The sequence below is a fragment of the Cygnus olor genome, chromosome 3 (genome assembly GCF_009769625.2).
Source record: "Cygnus olor isolate bCygOlo1 chromosome 3, bCygOlo1.pri.v2, whole genome shotgun sequence".
Classification (NCBI taxonomy): domain Eukaryota; kingdom Metazoa; phylum Chordata; class Aves; order Anseriformes; family Anatidae; genus Cygnus; species Cygnus olor.
In genome coordinates this window covers 30,796,515-30,815,548 of record NC_049171.1, presented here as the reverse complement: position 1 = coordinate 30,815,548, position 19,034 = coordinate 30,796,515, and the positions used below count along the sequence as shown (strand labels likewise).

Below are 19,034 nucleotides of genomic sequence, written 5' to 3'. Positions count from 1 at the left end.
TGCCTGAGTGAGTGGATGGGTGTCCCACCGGCTGAGAAGCACTATGACCAGTTGATACTGCTGTGAGTCAGACACAGTCCAAGTCTTTCACAGTTAAAACTTGATGGATTTTGGATTCCAAAAACTGCACTACTTTTGCTTTTCATTAAATTAATTAAAATTAAATTCATTAAAATGAGCTCCAACAAAGTCTCCAATGGAATTCTTGTATCCAGGCTAGGATGTCACAGTCAGATGGGTGAACAACCAAATGGGTAAAAAACTGTTTGGATGGTTAGCTTAGAGTGTACCGGTTAATGGGTGGCAATTCACCTGGAGACAGATAGCAAGTGGAATACTAAAGGGGTCTATCCAGGGTCCTGTGTTTAATGTCAGTGACCTGGAGTAGGCAGTGGATTTCTTGCTCTTTGCAGATAACACCAAACTGGGAGGGGAGCAGTCTATATGCTCGAGTGCACTTCTACCATCCAGAGAAACCTAGACATATTGGAGGGATGGGCAGTGAGCTGCATCAACAGAAGCACAGCCAGTAGACTGAGGATGGATTTTCCTCCTTTGCTCAGCACTCATTAGACCATATCTAGAATACTGTGTCCAATACAACTGATTCATCCAATCCAAGGAAAGCTTGATAAACTGGAGTGAGTTTTGGGAGGCCACCAAGACACCTGGGGGGTACAGCACTTGCCTTTGAGGAGTGACTGAGGAAGATGGGCCTCTTCAACCTGGAGAAGACATGGCTTCAGGGGCACCTAACAGCAGCTTGTCCAGGGCTGTAGGGGGCTCACAGAGATGTAGCCAGTGTTTTCACAGGGATTTGTGGTGGGATGGCAGAGGACAATAAGGATAAATTGAAACAAGAAAGGTCCAGACCAGATATATGCAAAAATTTTTAACCATGAGGAAAGATAAGCAGTGGAGCAAGTTTCCCAAGGGGCTTGTGCAGTCTCCACAATTGGAGGTTTTCAAGACTTGACTACATAAAGCCCTGAGCAACCTGTTCTGACCATAAAGCTGACCCTGATTTGAGAACGAGGTTAAACTAGATGATCTTCCAACCTGAACAATTCTGTGATTCTAAAATAGCTCACAGAGCTCTTAAAAAGGTTCTGGAAATTTGAGCAGAGACCACATGCTGCTAATATCTACCCAATCTCTTTTCTTAGCCCACATACAATCAAAATGTCTGGTTTGTTTAGAAATAGCAAACTGAATGATAAAGTTGATGTATTTTGAGAAACAAACTGGCAGGCACTTTTGAGAAGAATGTTACTTTCTCCTCTGAGGCAGGTAACAGTTGTATGAACGACAATGTTTACTGATCTTGGGTAAGAGAGATCTGCTCCCAGAGGTTCTCTTGAGAATTTAAAAGTAGGTAATTAATTCAGCTGATGTTAACAGGTTCTGTCAGAATTTGGCATGGTGAAACCGTGTTGCTTAAACAGACCTTCTCATGTAATAGTTACTCGTTTAAGAGGGCTCTCTTCAGTTAGTTGTTTCTGAGTTCCCAAATACACAGCTGTGTGTGTTGCAATGCGCTCCAACTGATGACCTATTTACTGGTGGGTTTCTGCAAGGGCTGACCCATGCCAGTGACTTTGTGGCTCAGTTGTTCAAAAAACTGTTGCACACAAAGAAAGAGATGACAATCAGCAGTGAAGGTACTAATTTGGCAGCTGGGTACTGGCAAAAATGGAAGGACATATTTGCCCAGGCCCTACTGTTTAAATGGATGGTATCCTCCTGAAGTTCTCAGGGCAAGAGCTGAAATACAGAGTGCTGCTGCTTGAAGCATTAAATTCCCTACTTCCTCATTGATTTTCTAACACAACCTTAATGCTGTGTTAGCATCATTTTTCTGTTCATTACATCTGCTCTTAGGTCTCCCCCGCTGTTTCCTAGGAGATATATTGCCATGATGCTTGCATCTGTAAGTCAGTGGCAGATATGGGGCAAGAGCCACATGGTTAGAGACAGCATTAATGCCACCTGAACATTTGCTGGGTTCTCAGGGGATCCCTCCACCCACCATTTCTCAAAACCTGAGGGAGCCTTAGTTACACAGTCAGCTGCTTCAGAGTGCTGTGGGAATGTAATGCTGTGGCTTCTCAGCTCCTTTCCAGTTCCATTTGCTTCTTTCACACTAGAACCTCTACTAAAAAAAAAAAAAAAAAAAAAGGACTGAAATAGTTATTTTTGTTCAGTTGGCCTATTTGGTGACCATTCTAATCCTGTCATCTATAAAATTTTATGACTTTTTTTTTTTCCCCAAACACATCAGATATAAAATTCCTGCCTTTTTCATATCTTTGCAGGTATGGTTTAAGAGATGAAATCCAAAATGTAATAGCAAGCATAATAAACTGGATATTGCAATTAAATGGTGCTGACACAGAATATCAGGGTTGCTAAGTCTTGCCTTGTGCTCTGGTCCATGGTCTTCCCTTGGTAGGTACACATAAATCTGCCTATGACTAACAAAATGTGCAGGGCTTTATGACATTTCTATAACTATGCCTGTTTTTCACAGGTGACCTAAACTCCAGCAAGAAATTCTTAAGTACAGTCAGAAACAGATTAATATGGAAAATAATTAATTTTTGCCCATCTGTATAATTCATTCTATGGTTTATTTTAAATTTTATTCAGCTTTGCTTTCTTAGCAGGGAAAATAGGTAAACAGGAATTGTTTACATCAAACAGCTAATGTGTTTTTATTTAGGCAGAACTGTGAACAAAACAATGCATTTTCTAAATGTATGCAAACAAAAAGAGAATTTATGAAAAAATCAACATAATATTAATCAATAACTTGTTGGGAGTAGAGAATCTGTTCATTAAATGGGAACAGACACATAATAAAGATTTATTGTTTGAATGCCAAATGTCCACATATAGAAGAAATAAAGCCAATTTTCTTGATGGGAAGAAGAACATTAAGAAACAGATATTATAGCAAGAGACACATTACAGTGAAACCTATGAATCACTGATAGATATTTCCCCAAAGAAAGCTGTCAGTCTCTTCAAAGTAAAAACTTATTGCTTTTGTAGATCATCATTTTTATTAGAACATCTCACAGTATTTGTGAAATAACATATACTTGAGCATTTAGGTTATACATGAAAAATGTTACCTTTCTCTAATTCAAGAGACTTAATTTTAACATTACAACTAAATTCATCTGTAAAAAGACTATCCCTAGTGTATCAGTTGCATTACAGATATCCTGACATTTAAATAAGATTATGGGTCTAACAAGTAACACTAAGATTTACCCTGGAAAAGAAAACAAGAAACAGAAAGAAATACTGGAGTAAATCAGTATGCTTATCATGCCTAGTATAATGCTAATTATATTGAAACATGATATGTAATTAATTTTGTAATATTCCTCCAAATTCAGCCTTCAGCGACCTGTGCTTCAAGACAGAGTCTCACAAAATAGAGATCTCTTACAAAGTTTGACATATTAAGAAGGCTTTGAATAAAGTTCTGGAAAATCTTGGACAAACATACTGAAAACAGCAGCAGATTTCTGAGCTGGGCCTTCAGTAAAATGCACAGCACGTTGGGCTACGAAGGAATAAAGTAGCAAGGCATTTCTGCTGACAGAAGGCTTTTTTTTTTTTTTTTTTTTGTTATTCAAATCCAAATCTTCCTAAAGGAACCAAACCACTCCCCCTGTCCCCCCCAGGTCTGTAGGCATTCTAGAACTAGCTAAGAAGACTATGACCCAGACCACCGGACTAATGTCGGTGTCCTTGAGTTACAATTTACATACTTAAACTGGAGAAACATTCATTTTTAAACAAGAAATACCAGAAATGGAAAAGCTATGGTAGCTTTAAATAATTTAAACTACTTCTACATGATCTTTTTTACTGAAAAAGGCAGAATTTAGCTGAACCAAAGACAGTGTAATATTCAATCTCAGTCTTCACTAAAAAACTTTTTGTCTCAGTTTTTGTAAAAACTTCAATAATATATTCAACCTTAATAAAGCTAAACCTAACATGGTAAGTATATATATTTCAGAGGCTGGACTAGGTGGTCTTGGATGTCTCTTCCAACCTAGATGATTCTGTGTGATTCTGTGTGATATATGATTTACATAAAGCAAAAATAAAATAACAGAAAATGTGCACTTATCTAGACCAAGAGAGTCAATATTTTTTCTTGTCACAGATGTCAATTTGTGCATTAAAGTGAACCACAGAAATTTCCTAGAGATCGAAGAGCATTGGAATGAACAAGAGTCATTGGTGCTGTTCTTAATGCAGATAGAGAAAACTAGAGAAAACTAGTTTGCAGAACTCTGCAAAGAGTTCTGTTTGTTATAAATACATGTTCAGTATGCTTAATTTACACACTATTCAACTTTAAAATGAAATTAATCTTTGACTAGACTTAAAAACGCACATTCTCAAAGGGAATACACACACATATAGAGCTTGGGACAGTTTAAATTCAGAAGCAAAACCAAATCACAATATGCTGAAACAGAACATTCTTCAACTTTGTGAACATCAGCAGCCTACTATGGACACTAACTGGGTACCCCAATAATATAAAAATTGTATGGACATAAGAATGAGAATGGAATGGAATAAATAAACACTCATTTATGGTATATCACATTCCTCAATTTTTCCCTGATACTTTGAAAAAAATGAGTTCATCTTACCATAAAACACCACCTCAGTCTTCAGAACAGAAAAAAATGTTGACTTGAATAGTACATTATTGTTCATAAAATTTTTTCCAAAGTTTGACTCATAACTTTCAAACTCTAAAACCCATTTTTTTATCTATATTAAGTAACAATATCCCAGAAAAAAATCTAAAAATGTTTTTCATCTTAAACCATAGCTAAAGCACAGATCTTCTTTCTAAAGTTCTCATTTCCATACTGAATTTTCCAGCTCAGCAAAATGAAAACATATTTTTTCCTACGGATGTCAGCATTGTAACCTATATCTAAGGACTAAAAATCAAACAGTGGCTTCTTCTGGTCATATATGAACTTGGAAAATATAGAATTCAGAACTTGTTTTGAAACACATCTGATACCAAAATGGATCCGTATTTACAAACATACCAAAGCCATGGCCAGGTCTGATTATTTTAATTTGACTAAGCACTTGCTAAACCTTGGCTTTTGCTGGACATTTTTTTGATGGTGCATTCATAAGCTAGTCTCTTACAGTTACGAAAAATTCACAGGTCAGTGGACGTAGTAATAAAAAGAATTTTGGTCTAACAAGGAATATCTTCCTTGGTATAAAAAGTGTATTCTGCCTTTTATCCATTAGGGGTACTCCCTGGCTAGAAGCTCCCTGGTGGTACATGTATCAAAAACAAGACATGGACTCAAAAAGAAGACAAGTGTAGTAAAAAGAGATATTTTACAGTCTTTTTTCAGGCCATATATTCAAAACTTAAACCTTGTGATGTGTTGTTTTTTCTGTCAATAATTTCCTCTGGACATCTCCATTCTTAGGATCTACAGTTCTCAAAGATAAGTCAATATAATATCTCTGCACTTTTAGGAGTTCAAGGATTTTGGGAAGCAGAAGTGAGGGAGCTCAACGAGATTAAGATTCATACAATGGACCAAGATTAAGGGCATCTTTGAGTTCAGTGTTCCTAGACTGAAGCATTGTAGTAAGGCTTCCAAAATACCTAAGGAGTGTGTTCTCAAACACATATATGTCTGGTATCCTCAAACCCTGATTCCACAATGGCACTACAACCAGCAACTTTTAGCTACAGAAACTTATTACTTCTTGAAATACATAATAAAATAGTATAAATGACTATACATATCATTGCTGAAATTCTAGAGAGGCTAAATCCTTCTTCTGCCTTCCTCTGTTACTGGCGTTCTGAAGTCACTTGCACATTTCAGACTTTTTTATCCCTGAATAAAGTCTCCAAGACTCATGCGTTTTCCTTCTGCAAAACCATATTTTATTCATTTGCACTTCTACACAATTTCAAACTTTAAGTAATATTAATATCTTAATTTCAATAATTTTGTTAAATTTTATATTGGAAATGATGGAAATTTTGAATGTTTTTCAAAGTACAGCTATGTGGCTCCTATTGAATTTATGATACTTCAGGCAGCAAAGTTTCTAAGAACTCATTTGAAAGAATAAATGATTAATTATAGATATGTTATAGAAACACTAGTCATAGCAGAATGATGAAGGTATTTCATTAGATATTGGTAAAATTAATACAAGCAGTGTATTATGTAGTTTAAAATGATGGGATAAAGAATTAGTTCACAGATACTTGCTCACTCCAAACCATAACATCTCCAAACCCTTCTATCACATATAGACCTATCCATGCATTGTGTTCTATTTTATATTCCAAGCTGTCATGTAGCTATACTTAATTTTAAACAAGCACTTGTTGTCACTTCTGAATGTTGCCTAGCATCACTAGACACTGGGAAGTTCCTCAAAACAATGACACAGTTGCCGTACAGGAAAGAGGCAAATCATGAATATCTTCAGAAAGTCTGAGAACAGATTACTAATAAATCAGCAATCTATTGCTAAGTAAGGTATGCAGGGTTGTTACTTTCTTATAGCTACATCAGCCAGAGATTTAACAGTTCTATAGCTTGTTATGTCTGTTTGTGCACTTTTTCAAGAGTAGTACTCTAACTTCTAAGCAATTTCTACTTGCATTTTGAGTACCAGCATGTTAATAAAAAGACAAAAACACTGTAGCACAATCCTATTACAACTATTATAATGAACCCGAATTTGTGCTTTTGATGTTGAGTCTTTGAACTTTTTTGCTTTGAAATTTAGTTAGAAACATACAAGTCTACCACAGAGAGCACAGCTTATCCAGAGGGAACAATACGAAAAGGGATTTTTGGAGGGGAAGAAATGACTATGAAACATGGAAAATACTTTCCCTTTTCTGTTAATAGTCTACCAAAAATGCCAAGTCCTATAAATAAAGGTCTAAATAAATGCAATTATTTAAGATAAACACAAATAAAATAAAGGCATCAATATTTAAGTGCAAATGTTATACTATCTATCATACCTTGTTATGTGTCTGAGTTGTCCAACCAGGATAAGGATATTCGATGAGATAATAGAAAGGCAGAAATTGATTAGAATTATTGACCTCTCAGATCTGATGTACCTGTTCAAATAATTAAAAACAAAACAAAACAAACAAACAAAAAAAAAAAACAAAACACGAGAGTGTAAAACTTTTCCAAATGGAAAACAACTGGTAAATCATGCAAAACTTTAATGCAATTCCTAGAAATGTTAGAGAGATGTACTGTAAAAACTGTGAAAACTTTCATGTGCTCAGAGTATCAGTGAGCTAACACGTTTCAAACATAAGAACTACGGTATTTGGATAGATATTCTGCAATTTCCTCTTAGTTTCTTGCTATTTTAAAAAAAAAAAAAAAAAAAAAAAAAGATTCTATCAATGCTTCTTTTCAAAACTGCTGGCAAAACTTTTCTGACACCATATGGATGATAATGGGATTGGATGCATTCATGTAATTTATGCTCCCTGCTCATCCCTGGGAATATCCACAGCTGGCATAGACGAGTCACCAAACTAACTTCAGAGAAATGTGGTGATTTACATGAAGAGAAGATCTGGTCCACAATGCGTAACTAAGATGCAGATTGGTTGATGATACTATAGTAGTGCACTTTAAAATGCATTATTGTTATAACAATAACATTAATCTTGAAGTTCCACCACATTTACAAATAATTTGTGTGGAGAAGTAATAATACTGTAAGATCTTCATCTTCATAAAACCTAATGCCAAAAATAGCTAATGTTTGTACAGAAAGATTTAAATTATAGCAGTGAGCATCACACACTCTCTTGCCAACTTATTACACTCATTTTACAAGTATGCTTAGGATGAAAAAGTACAGATACTCTTATTACCTACTTCCTTACAAGATGCAAATGTTCTCATTTTTCTGTATACAGCTTTTATATACTAGAGCACAGAAAGAGAATAATGATGGTTTCAATTGAAGTACCTTACTGACACAATTTTCAGAGCTGCTAACAGAGTAAATTTGACTACTAAAGTTAATGAAAGTTAAGGGTGCTCAGTTTTCTGAAGACTATGCCATATATTAACATATTTTATGACTATATTATGACTATATATATATTATACTATATAATTACGAACTGAGCTTAGTTAATATTGGCTTTCTCCTCCTGAGCTACACACCCATAACTGACAGTCTGAGGTCATAGCAAGGGGTGATGTACCCATAAAAGATGCTCAACTTTGGACCTGTAATAAATCATAAATCATTTTACTCAGCTATCATTTAAGTTACCGTTACATTTTTTACATAAGAAGACAGAACAACCCTGATACCACAATTCACATATTTTTCTAAAAATATAACAGTGCTGTTAAGGCTAAGTCTATGTTTGCAAACAATACAGAAAGTCTAATGCCTTTGTCTAGACGGACAGTATGCTGCTACTTTCTAACTTGTTAACTATTGATTCATGTGGGCCAGATCCCAACACTGAGTATCTACGGCCTATAAAGGATCTAGTGGTTGTGTAAATACAGTGCAATGAGGAACTCAGAACATTGACTTAAGCTAGAACGATTTAATTTTTCTGCCAATGCAGTAGTGTTGGCCCTTTTTACTATGGAGGGGAAGAGAAGTTGAAGTGAAGGGAAGGGAAGGCAAGAGAAGATATAGATATAGGCACAGGGTCAAAATATTACATTTCTCCCCACCTCCAATTTTGTAAAAATAAGCAGTGAATCAAATACACATATAAATTCCATGGTCTATCTTCTCCTTACAGTTGGCTACTATGTGCTCTCAAGAAACTTATTCAATGCAAATTTTAATGATGCAAATGACAGACCACTCAGTAATCATAATACTTTCAAAATATCTCACTGATAGAACATGGAGATTTTTCTGAGTTATATTCTCTTCAGCTGGATGGATGCAGAACCCTTGTTAGGTCCTCCATAATATACCACATACATTTTTTCTCAGCTTGGAAGTTAACATAGTGGAGTAGACAAGTTCCACTGAGCATGACAGTATTCCTTCCAAGTGCTAAATATATCAGGGAGTGCAAAAAATAACACTATAATACTTCAGATGGGAATATCCTGAAATACTCTCATTCTTAGCTTTGACAGACAATAACTGATAATCCTTTTACTTTTTTAAAATTATTATTATAACTTATGTAACTAGATATTCTATATTTACTATATATGTGTCTAGTTCTGTGAATCTCTGTGCCTGAATAAGAGAGAGTGAAAGAGAAAAGGGTGTAAAATTACCAAACTGCTTCTAAAAGCAAAATCCTATAAGCTGATTTTACTTTACTTTGAAATTTACTTTCTCCCTGTTTTCTTCTTCTTCAGTTGAGAACCTACTTTTCTTGTATTATGAATCATAGTTAAGTGAAAACTCGTTCTCTTTTTTTTTGATATATTTATTACTTTATATCACACTTCCTCTCACTTTTCTATTTCTTCCACACTAACACATTACATTATTTCTCATCTCAAAATTAATCACATCACAAATTCATTTTCTCCATGATTATCTATTGCACTTTTAAGTCAATCTAATTTTGTCATGTATTAAACTCAGGACGGACAGAAAGTACATTACTGGGCTGTGTCACCACACTATTTGAGACTGCTTCACTTTCTCACAGGAAACATGTCTGTAGAAAAAACATGTAAAATGTTTACTGGCACTATAATACCTCCCTGAAAAAGCAATATCATTCACACCAAAGAGGGTAAAGTAAAGTGGGCTATACCATTGCCAGTAGGCCAAGAGAGGGAAAACTAATCGATCACATCAACAGATATAGAAATCAAAACATGCACTACATTTTAAAATTAGCATAATTATCATTTTTCAAATAAGAAATGTTTCAACTAACAGTCTCTTTAAATTTTAATTCAACTAAATATAACTATGCATTCACATTCAACTTTGTCAATCCATTACATACCTCCATAATGCTGCATAGACAACTGCTAGGGTGATCAAGGCCAAGCATGAAAGACCACTGCCTACTATTAAGGTTACTGAGGGTTGTACCAGATGATTCCATGATCTGTAGGTTACAACAGATACCATGAAGGAAAACCATCCTCCAGCAATTAAACAACAGTTCAACACACGAAAGCTCTAAAAACAAATGATAAATCCAGCAACCCTGTCAGAGATAGCTTCAATAATATTACTTATGAAGCAGAAATCAACTTAATTCAAAAATGATTCATACATAACTCTGAGATCTGTTTATTATTGATAAATCCTCAGAGGCCTTTGAGCTTTAAAATGCCTTATAATACCGGCATAATATCTAAAAAAAAAAAAAAAAAAAATAGAAAAAATAGTAATATTACAATGTAATAGAAGATCATAACATGAACACAAGTTTGAAGTACCTGTTAAAATTAATTTTAAAATATATTTTCTCTTGAAACAGCAACATTTGGAATTGTGTATTAAAGAAACACCTTGGTTTTACCCTGATATATTAGAGATCATCCTGTAATTTTCCCAGAATTGGTTCATGCTTATTGCAGAATTATCAAACTTTCTGACTTTTAATAACTTTGACTTCGATCTACTATTCTCACATACTAATTTGCTTGGGCCTCTGACCATCTACAAGGAATGGCAAGATATCTATGGCAACAATATCATAAGCCTTACATAAAGAAACTGGAAATTTAGAATTAACTCATTTGTACTATGTGTATTAATAAAATATGAAATAAATAAATGACCTTGAACAAACTAGCTTTTCCTGCCACAAAAGGAGCTATTATCATCAGATATCAGGTAAGGTTTTCCCTCCATGTATAGGTGTTCATGTTCAGCAATAGACATGGTCTTTGCTAATAAAAATGGGGAAGAAAAAAGATAGACCTAAAAGTTTAAAATGATACAGTGTCTGGTTTACCAAAATGCTCAGGAGGTGTTGTAAATTACTTTTTATCAAGATAGCTTTTGTCACCCAAATAGGAGATAAGACTGATGTACTTTTAGGCCACATCTCAGGCAGAAAGTAACATTTTATTTCCAGTCCACTTTGTTCCAAAAAAGAGTCTGATCATATGCTTCTAAACCAGAACACGAAATTATACCTTAGCATGATAACTTCACAAATATTTGCTTTTGAACTATTTTATACTCAATATTACTGTGTCTGCTCATATACTTTATGTTCCCTCTTTTACATGCAAACCTTGTTTATTTTTGTTACATGGTATCAACAGCTACATAGAAAATCTGTGCTGGAAAATGTCCAATGCAGATCTGCAATCTGTTTAACTACAGTATCTAGGGTTATCCTACCAAGAGCAATAATAAGCCCTGTACAATCTCCTGAAAAGGCTTGCAACCTTTAAAAAGCTTGTTAAGTTGATAATTGTTCAATACAAAAGTTTTCAACACCACTTGCCATTACAATTAGAAGGCTTCTCTGAGAAATCCAGAGTCGAGAACATGTAAATTTCACTAGGATTAGTTATATCACAGAATCTGGAATTCGCTTCTCTGAGACACTGTAGACACCAGGAGACTAACAACATTAGCCTACCTGGAATATTAAACAATTCCTCAATGCAACGTCTGAAATATACCTGAGAGGAAATCTCGACCAACCCCCCCTCGCCCCCCCCGCGCTATTGCATTTTGCATTAAACTTGATTTTTTTTTCCACCCCCTTTGTTACTTACTATTTCTCTAGGTTGCTGAGCCAAAATGGCGAAGGTAGAGAGACGATCACATAAGCATTTCGTATGGGATGCATCGGTAAGCACAGTTTTACATCCCTGGGTGGACCAGGTTCCCAAAGAGTCGTTCCTGCAAAGGAGAGAGAGAGAGAGAGAGGGGAAAAAAAAAAAAAAAAAAAAAAAAAAAAATCGGGATAATTACGCCTGACGGCCAATTCCGCGAGGAGACAATGCAGCTGAAATCGCGAGGAGAGTGTAGCGTGTAGTTCCCGGACAGCGGCGAGGCACTTCGAGTGGGCAGCGCCGGCCCCGGCGGCGCCCCCGCGGCGCAGCAGGGCGCGGAGCGCGGAGCACGGAGCGCGGAGCGGCGCGGAGCTGTCCGGCGGCCGTGGTGCTGAAAGCCCGGCGCGCTGCGCTGCGGCGGAGCCCCGCCAGCCGCGGCAGCAGCCGCCCCCTGCGCTGCCAGCCACCTCCGAGCCTCACCAGAGCACTGCGAAAAACTCATCGGGGAAGAGGGGGAGGCTTTCTCTCTCTCTCTCTCTCTCTCTTTTTTCTTACCGGCTCAGTTTCTGTCCCCTTTTGCAAAAAAATGTGGTGGTCGCTACTTGTAGTGTCTTTTTTTATTTTCTTCCTTTTTTTTTTTTTTTTTTTTTTTTCTTTTAATTTTATTATTTATTTATTTATTTATTCACTGTGTGTGTGTGGATAGTTTAAAGGCAGATGGTTCTCAAACGCCTGTCTGGGTTATGCCAGTTGGACAGGGAGATGCCGGATCTTCTGTTCTGATGGCTATTTTGCCATGGATTTTTTTTTTTTTTGGTTGGTGTTTTTTAGTGATCAGCCTTGGAAATTTCACCCTGGAAACGGCAGCATCAGATGCCTCCAACTCTTGCCTTAGCTCCAGCAGAGGGGTGGATTTCAGTACAGCAGCACACAACATCACCAAAGAGACACACGAGTTCGCCCTCCAGACATCACTCAGTCAACTCGCCTTTCCCTAGCTCCCTCCCCCTTCCCGATTTCTTTTTCTTGGGGTGGCAGCACCACGCTAACCCCAAGCCAAAGAGATCATTTGCTGGCACTTTTCACCAACCGCCCCTAAACAAAACAAGATGATTAACACAGCCCCCGAATTCAATTAGACATTCGACATGCTAATGCGAGGTCTGAAACCCACCCCAGCAAAACAATAAAAATGGTATCAACCCACGTTTTCTTTGTGCGGGCAAGGAAAGAGAGAGGAGAGACAAAAAAATCAGTTCTCCTTTTTTCCTGGATTGCGGGGGGAGTGGGGTGGGATCATTTCTACAGGAAAAAAGGGGTTGGTTTCAACTAATTCAAACCTATTATCTTTACATATGTTATGTTTAAAGAACACCCACTGGGTTCTTCTTGTTTCCCCTGCTTTCATGTCCAGGGAGCAACTGCAGGACTCTCCTGGCAGCAGCACCGTGTGCGCTGTCAATTCCTGTCAATATCACCCTCAGGTCACTAAATGACTCGAAAACACAGAAACGAAGGTGGAGGAATAATAATTTCCAGTCACTGGGATCACCCTTGTTTCACCTCTTCCGCCTCAACAACCCACCCTTATGAGTGGCTGTATGTGTCAGGGCCCTCATGAAAAGACAATTTGTTATCCCAAGTCCACTCAGAATGCAGTTAGCCCTAGCCCACCTCGGCATTGTGCGCCACTAGCTTTTGAACGCACAACAGATGTAACCCTTACGCACTATTGTCTTTAGAACAATGCCCTGTAATAAGCAAAACAAAATGCAACTAAGGGAAACAATTGAGAGAAAATCACCAATTCTTCAATCACTAAAGCTGTCTGTTAGCTTTCCTTCACAAATTGTGTCTTTCAGAGAGCCACATGTTAAATAACATCCACTTTGAAAAATATAGTTACACATTCTATATTCTGAGGCATTATCTTCTGGACAACCTAACCAATTTACTCTATTAACTTTCCTGCCTCTTATCTTATTGTGACACACAGTTAAGGCCAAATGAAATACATTTATCTGTGCTGATTAAATATTAAATATGATAGCTTAAGAGAAATTGACATATTTTTAAAACAAAAGGATGATATTATTAATTCTGAGAATAAGATTTACTATACTGAATTCACTCTATGCTGAAAAGTACAATGCATCCAGTTAACAATAAATCCTTGCAGATGGTGTCCAATGTGGAGATTTAGACAAGTTCTAATTATAAAAGGTAGACAACCACAGAGATCAGCTTAATTTAAAACAAAAATCTGTTACAATTACAATTATATTTAAATTAGTAAAAATCATGGGCAGTCCACCAGGCTTAGAGGGACTTATTCTTCTCCTCAAGCCACTCATGCAAATATAAAATTCCAGTCACACATTCTCTGAGCAGTTCACTGTAGCACTATATCACCTGATATTACAAATGCACTACACATTTTGCAAAACTACTTGAATATTATTGAAAATTTCAGTGGAATTTCCAAAAGCACTCTGGAGTGAAGAAAGTGCTCTAATTGAACTTAGTAAGACATTCATTGACAGGGCAGGAGCAGAGTCAGGCTAATATTGACACATTTTGCATTTCATTGTTCATGTTTTCAATGACACACTTCTATTTCTTGCCCAGCAGCATTATGTTTCAATATGTAACAGATGAAAATTCAGTGATTAAATAAGGTCTAGCTCTCCTTTCTAACCAATGCAGCTGAAAAAATATCATTAATACATATTTGTAGCCTGTTGAAATGATGGCTGACAGAAACTGTGCAGATTTTTACACTAACTCCATGAAGAACAGAATAATGAGCAGAATCCAGTGGAAAAGTGTAACTGCAATTTGTTGCATGATGCTCATGCCTGCAGAACTGTAAATGTATGATTACTTACTCAGAAATGCTGGACATTTTGACTTGCTAGCATAAAATCAGCATTTGATTTAGGTATAAAGTAAATAAGGAATGGAAATATGGATTTAAAACAGGTATCTGATAATCAGTAGATCTCAATCCTATGCTTGTTAATCAAGTTCTTCACCTATGATCACCTGTCCCTCTTGTAAGACAGCCTTCCTGGCTTGTCAGAATCTGTCACATATTTAGAAGTTTCATTCCTTTTTGGTGTGATTTTCTTGAATGTGTGTCTAACGTTTAGGGTTATATGATTGCAAAAGGGCACCTATTATTCCTGTGGATCTTTCTTGTTATGCAGAAAGCGATAAAGGAGTGACAGGTACTATTAACACAAGTTCTATTTATAGTAAGGAAAATTATCAAATTGAAAATATGTAGCAAATATAGATGTAGGTTCATGGCCATTATTGGCAATTTTGTACTGTTTCACTGAGCTACAGATGATTTAATCACCTGGCAGAATTCCCATGATATAAGGCAGAGGAATTCCCAAGAAGCATAGATTCACCATTGCGGATCCTGTGTCATCCTGCAGCTTAGGCATGGGAAAAAGTGGGGAAAGCAGGGAAACAGAAAAAAAAGTCAGAGTAGGATGTAATTCAGCCCAATGGATTCTTTGGCTAATATGTCATAAGCACCCCAAAAAAAACATGCTCCAACATTTGAATTATGTCCTTCTCAGGGTAGTCTTACAGTTAGAGAAATGCCAGAGTGTCTTTCAAAACCCTTTTAGAGTTTAATGTAACACTTTTATTTCTAATCAAGAATCGGAACATACTTGTGCAATAAAAATAATGGCAAATGATGTACAGAAAAGTATTTTAATTGTATGTGATATAGAAGAAATAATGTGATTTTACTGTTTAATACTGTATTATGCAGTATTGTCATGATATATAAGTGTTTCCTTCTACTGAAAACATGACATAGACTGTCTCAGATATTGAAATGGAAATACAGTTTATAGGATAGGAACATTTTTGTAGAATAAAAGACACAAATATTCACAAGCACAACTGCCAATCTGACACAGACTGATGATCAAGCTGCATTTATTATGCTAATAGTTATGTTTCCCCTATTTGCAGCATTTTCCTTGGTCTCATGGCATGGCTTATCACTTATTATTCACATATTTTGTTAAATTTATAATATACACTTACTAATTGTATTGCTGTATCTACTTTAACATAGTGATGAATAAAAATCAGCTATGACATTGCTGTCAAAACCACTCACTTAATAAGAACTTAACCACATAATGTACACTGTCTACCTTATTAGTTTACTTTGAAGGATTTTATCCAATGTATCCAATTTATTTTTTATTTCCATTTTATTTATTTATTTATTTTTAGGAACATGCTGTAAGGGCATGAAAGAAAAAGGAAGTTATTTATGGATAACACTGTTAACTATTTTTTCCATACTGGCAACTAGTGATTCAAGTAGTGGCTTGGGTTTTTGATTGTCATAAACAAAGAGTTAACATCTTGGCTATACATGCAGCATGTTAGCTTACTTCAGTAATTTATTTGATGACTGATATATGTGTTTAATGTGCAACAAGAAATTACATATTGCATATTACATTACTTAAATAACACAGTAGAAAGCAGAATACACAGAAGTTAGGAAATTCTAACATTAATTATCATAAGGTCATCTAAATTCTCCTCACTTTTGGAGCATGTACATGATTGTACATTGTTTTCTGTTCAGCCAGGTGCTGTTTTTCCATTAGGAACAGACTTTGGCATTCCAATTTTATTTTTGGTGATAAATAATGACAAATAATGGAGAAGAACAGGGAAAATGCAGACAAGATTTTTTTAGCCCAGCAAAAAGATAGAAAATAAACTTATGGCCCTTATGAGTAGCAGATTATGTACACCATTGTGCCTGTTCAGATGTGCTAGCTGGCATATTAGTGAAGATAAAGTCCTTTCAACATCTGCTTACTACTTCTTTACGCCTGGATTTAAAATCTCAGGGAAGCCATAGGGAAGGCTGAACTGCAGGAGTCTCCTTTCAGTTGTGCATGTCCATATGTCCTCAGGCTTGACCTAATCCTTAGTATGCATAATTTCTGCTGTGATCAATCTTATTCCTACCAGCAGTATATAGCAACATCTGGTTTATCTCCACAGTTTTCCTAATGTAAAAACAAACAAACCCAAACACACAACCACCACAAAACAGATGAATGCAAACACCTTTGCATAATATTGTAACACATAGAAAACTGTACTTTACCAAAGTATTGTTTACCCCTGAAATTGTTAATATGATTAACATATGTCTCAGGGCATTCCTCCCCCTCATAAAATTTAGGAAAAATAATGCATGAAATTGTGGAGATTAAATGAAATGGACAAAAAGTATAACTTTCTTATGATTACATGTCTAATACAATACAAATGTCCCAAAAGGATCTCTGAATTTTGTGAGGTGTCGGAAGAAAAAGATGTGTGATGGTTATCTTGCAACTGGATCTCCAACTAAAATACTGTGGGGAGTTCATTTCCTAAAGAATAAGGCCACCTTTCTAAATAAGGCACTGAATTGTTTAATTTTCCACAATGACATACTTATCAACGTAAGTTTTTTTTTTTTTTTTTTGTTTCTAAACAAGTGTGCATCTAGGCTGGAAATCAAGTTTAGTCCAATATGATTTAAAACAGGTAAGATATTAAACCCTAAAAAATAAGTTTTACAACACAGCCATTCTAGTTATAGCATAGATTGTCACATTAACTTTCTATAATCTCCAACACATAGTAAGATCTGGGAGAAAACCAAAAATTCCCTTGATTGTCATTTGACCACTACCCAAATAATTCACCCAAAGAAAAGCTATAGAAGAGAGTATTATGCTTGGGGTAATATTTTAATACTCTATATCCTTCCTGTCCGTGCAGTTTAGGGCATAATCTAGAGAACAACATGCATAAACTGTACTGTGATCAACAGTCTCTCTGACATCAGCATACTGCAAGTGTGTCAAATATAAAAGGAAAAGAAACTCTAAAGGAATATTTTGATGAAAATGGTATGAAATAGTACCAGGAGTTTCCTGCCTCCTATTGCATAGTACTGCTATAATGCAAACTTACAGGCAACAACTTTTTTTTTTTTTAAAGGAACCTAATAGATGGACACTTGAGCAAGAACATTCTCCCTCTTTTCTCAAGACTATAGAAAAAATATCCAGATGAGTGTTACTACATCCAAAAACTGAGGGAAGTGAAATTCCTTTCCATAGCTTTATCCTCTGGCCTTGTAGATGCTCCCAGATGATGTACAGGAGTAGCAGTGGCATTCCTGTCGTGCTTATGCTGCCAAAGGATGTGTACATCTGCTAAAGTATTTATGAGAACTATGATTTCTTTCCCAATGGACCTACAGGGTGAATGGATCAAACAAGAGGCCACAATTTCCTTCCAGGATATTCTATTTCCCATAGAATATTCCTATTCTCATAGGAAGTGACAGAGAGATATGTCTTATTTTCATAAAAGCCATGATAATTAGAGCAAATTGGTCAACTCCACTGCAAATTCTACAGTGAATTGCTGCCTCCCTTCCTTCCTGATGACTTTTCATTTATTTAGTATCAGTCTTTATTCTAATTTTGTCTTTCATTTAAATACACTTCTGTGAAGTTCATTCACTGTGAAAAGGAAATATACCTGATAATACTGCAATGACCAACTCAGCAAGAATCATGTTACATTTTGAAAGCATTTACTGCTTAACTGGGGGTATATTTAGAGACAGGACTCTTTGTTTAAATTTTGCATGACAGATTTTTTTCTTGGGCAAAAATTCATATAGAGACGGTATGTTAAAGTATATTTTCTCAAAGTTTGCAGTATTGAGTTTAGAAGCATTTTGAATAAGAATAAATTGCTCATTTTCAACTAGGTTAATTTTATAGGATAAAATTATCAGATGTTTAGTAGAAAAAAGAGCTTAGTTTTACAAATATTTTATTAGCTTTCACTCCTCACAAAATCAGTATGATCTTTCATGTGTTCAGACTATATAATAGTGTGTGTAGATTTATGGTGATCTAAGGAAACATTGCCATGTAGTATTTTTCCAGTGATGAACCTGTGAGATCTTTCACACTCTACTATTATTCATAGACACTCCTAGCAAAAAGGAACATTGTGAATTGTACATTGCCAGGGCTTGAAAAGATTAGGGCCTCAGAAGTTTATCCTGGAAATTATGAATGTCAAATCCTGGATCAGGGTAGTAGCTATCTTTAATGTTTTTGCCAAATGACAAGATTAGCAATAGAACATAGTAGTATCATTATTTCAAGTTTC

General features: G+C 35.9%; 1 protein-coding gene across 1 annotated transcript in view; it reads right to left on the bottom strand.

Moving 5' to 3' along the window:
* ADGRB3 (adhesion G protein-coupled receptor B3) overlaps positions 1-19,034 on the bottom strand; it is a 458,698-nt gene that overhangs the window by 84,543 nt on the left and 355,121 nt on the right. Inside the window, 5 exon segments of the mRNA XM_040552548.1 lie at positions 7,079-7,098; positions 7,101-7,180; positions 10,046-10,128; positions 10,130-10,150; positions 11,787-11,913. Of these exon segments, the coding sequence (XP_040408482.1) occupies positions 7,079-7,098; positions 7,101-7,180; positions 10,046-10,128; positions 10,130-10,150; positions 11,787-11,913 (331 nt within the window).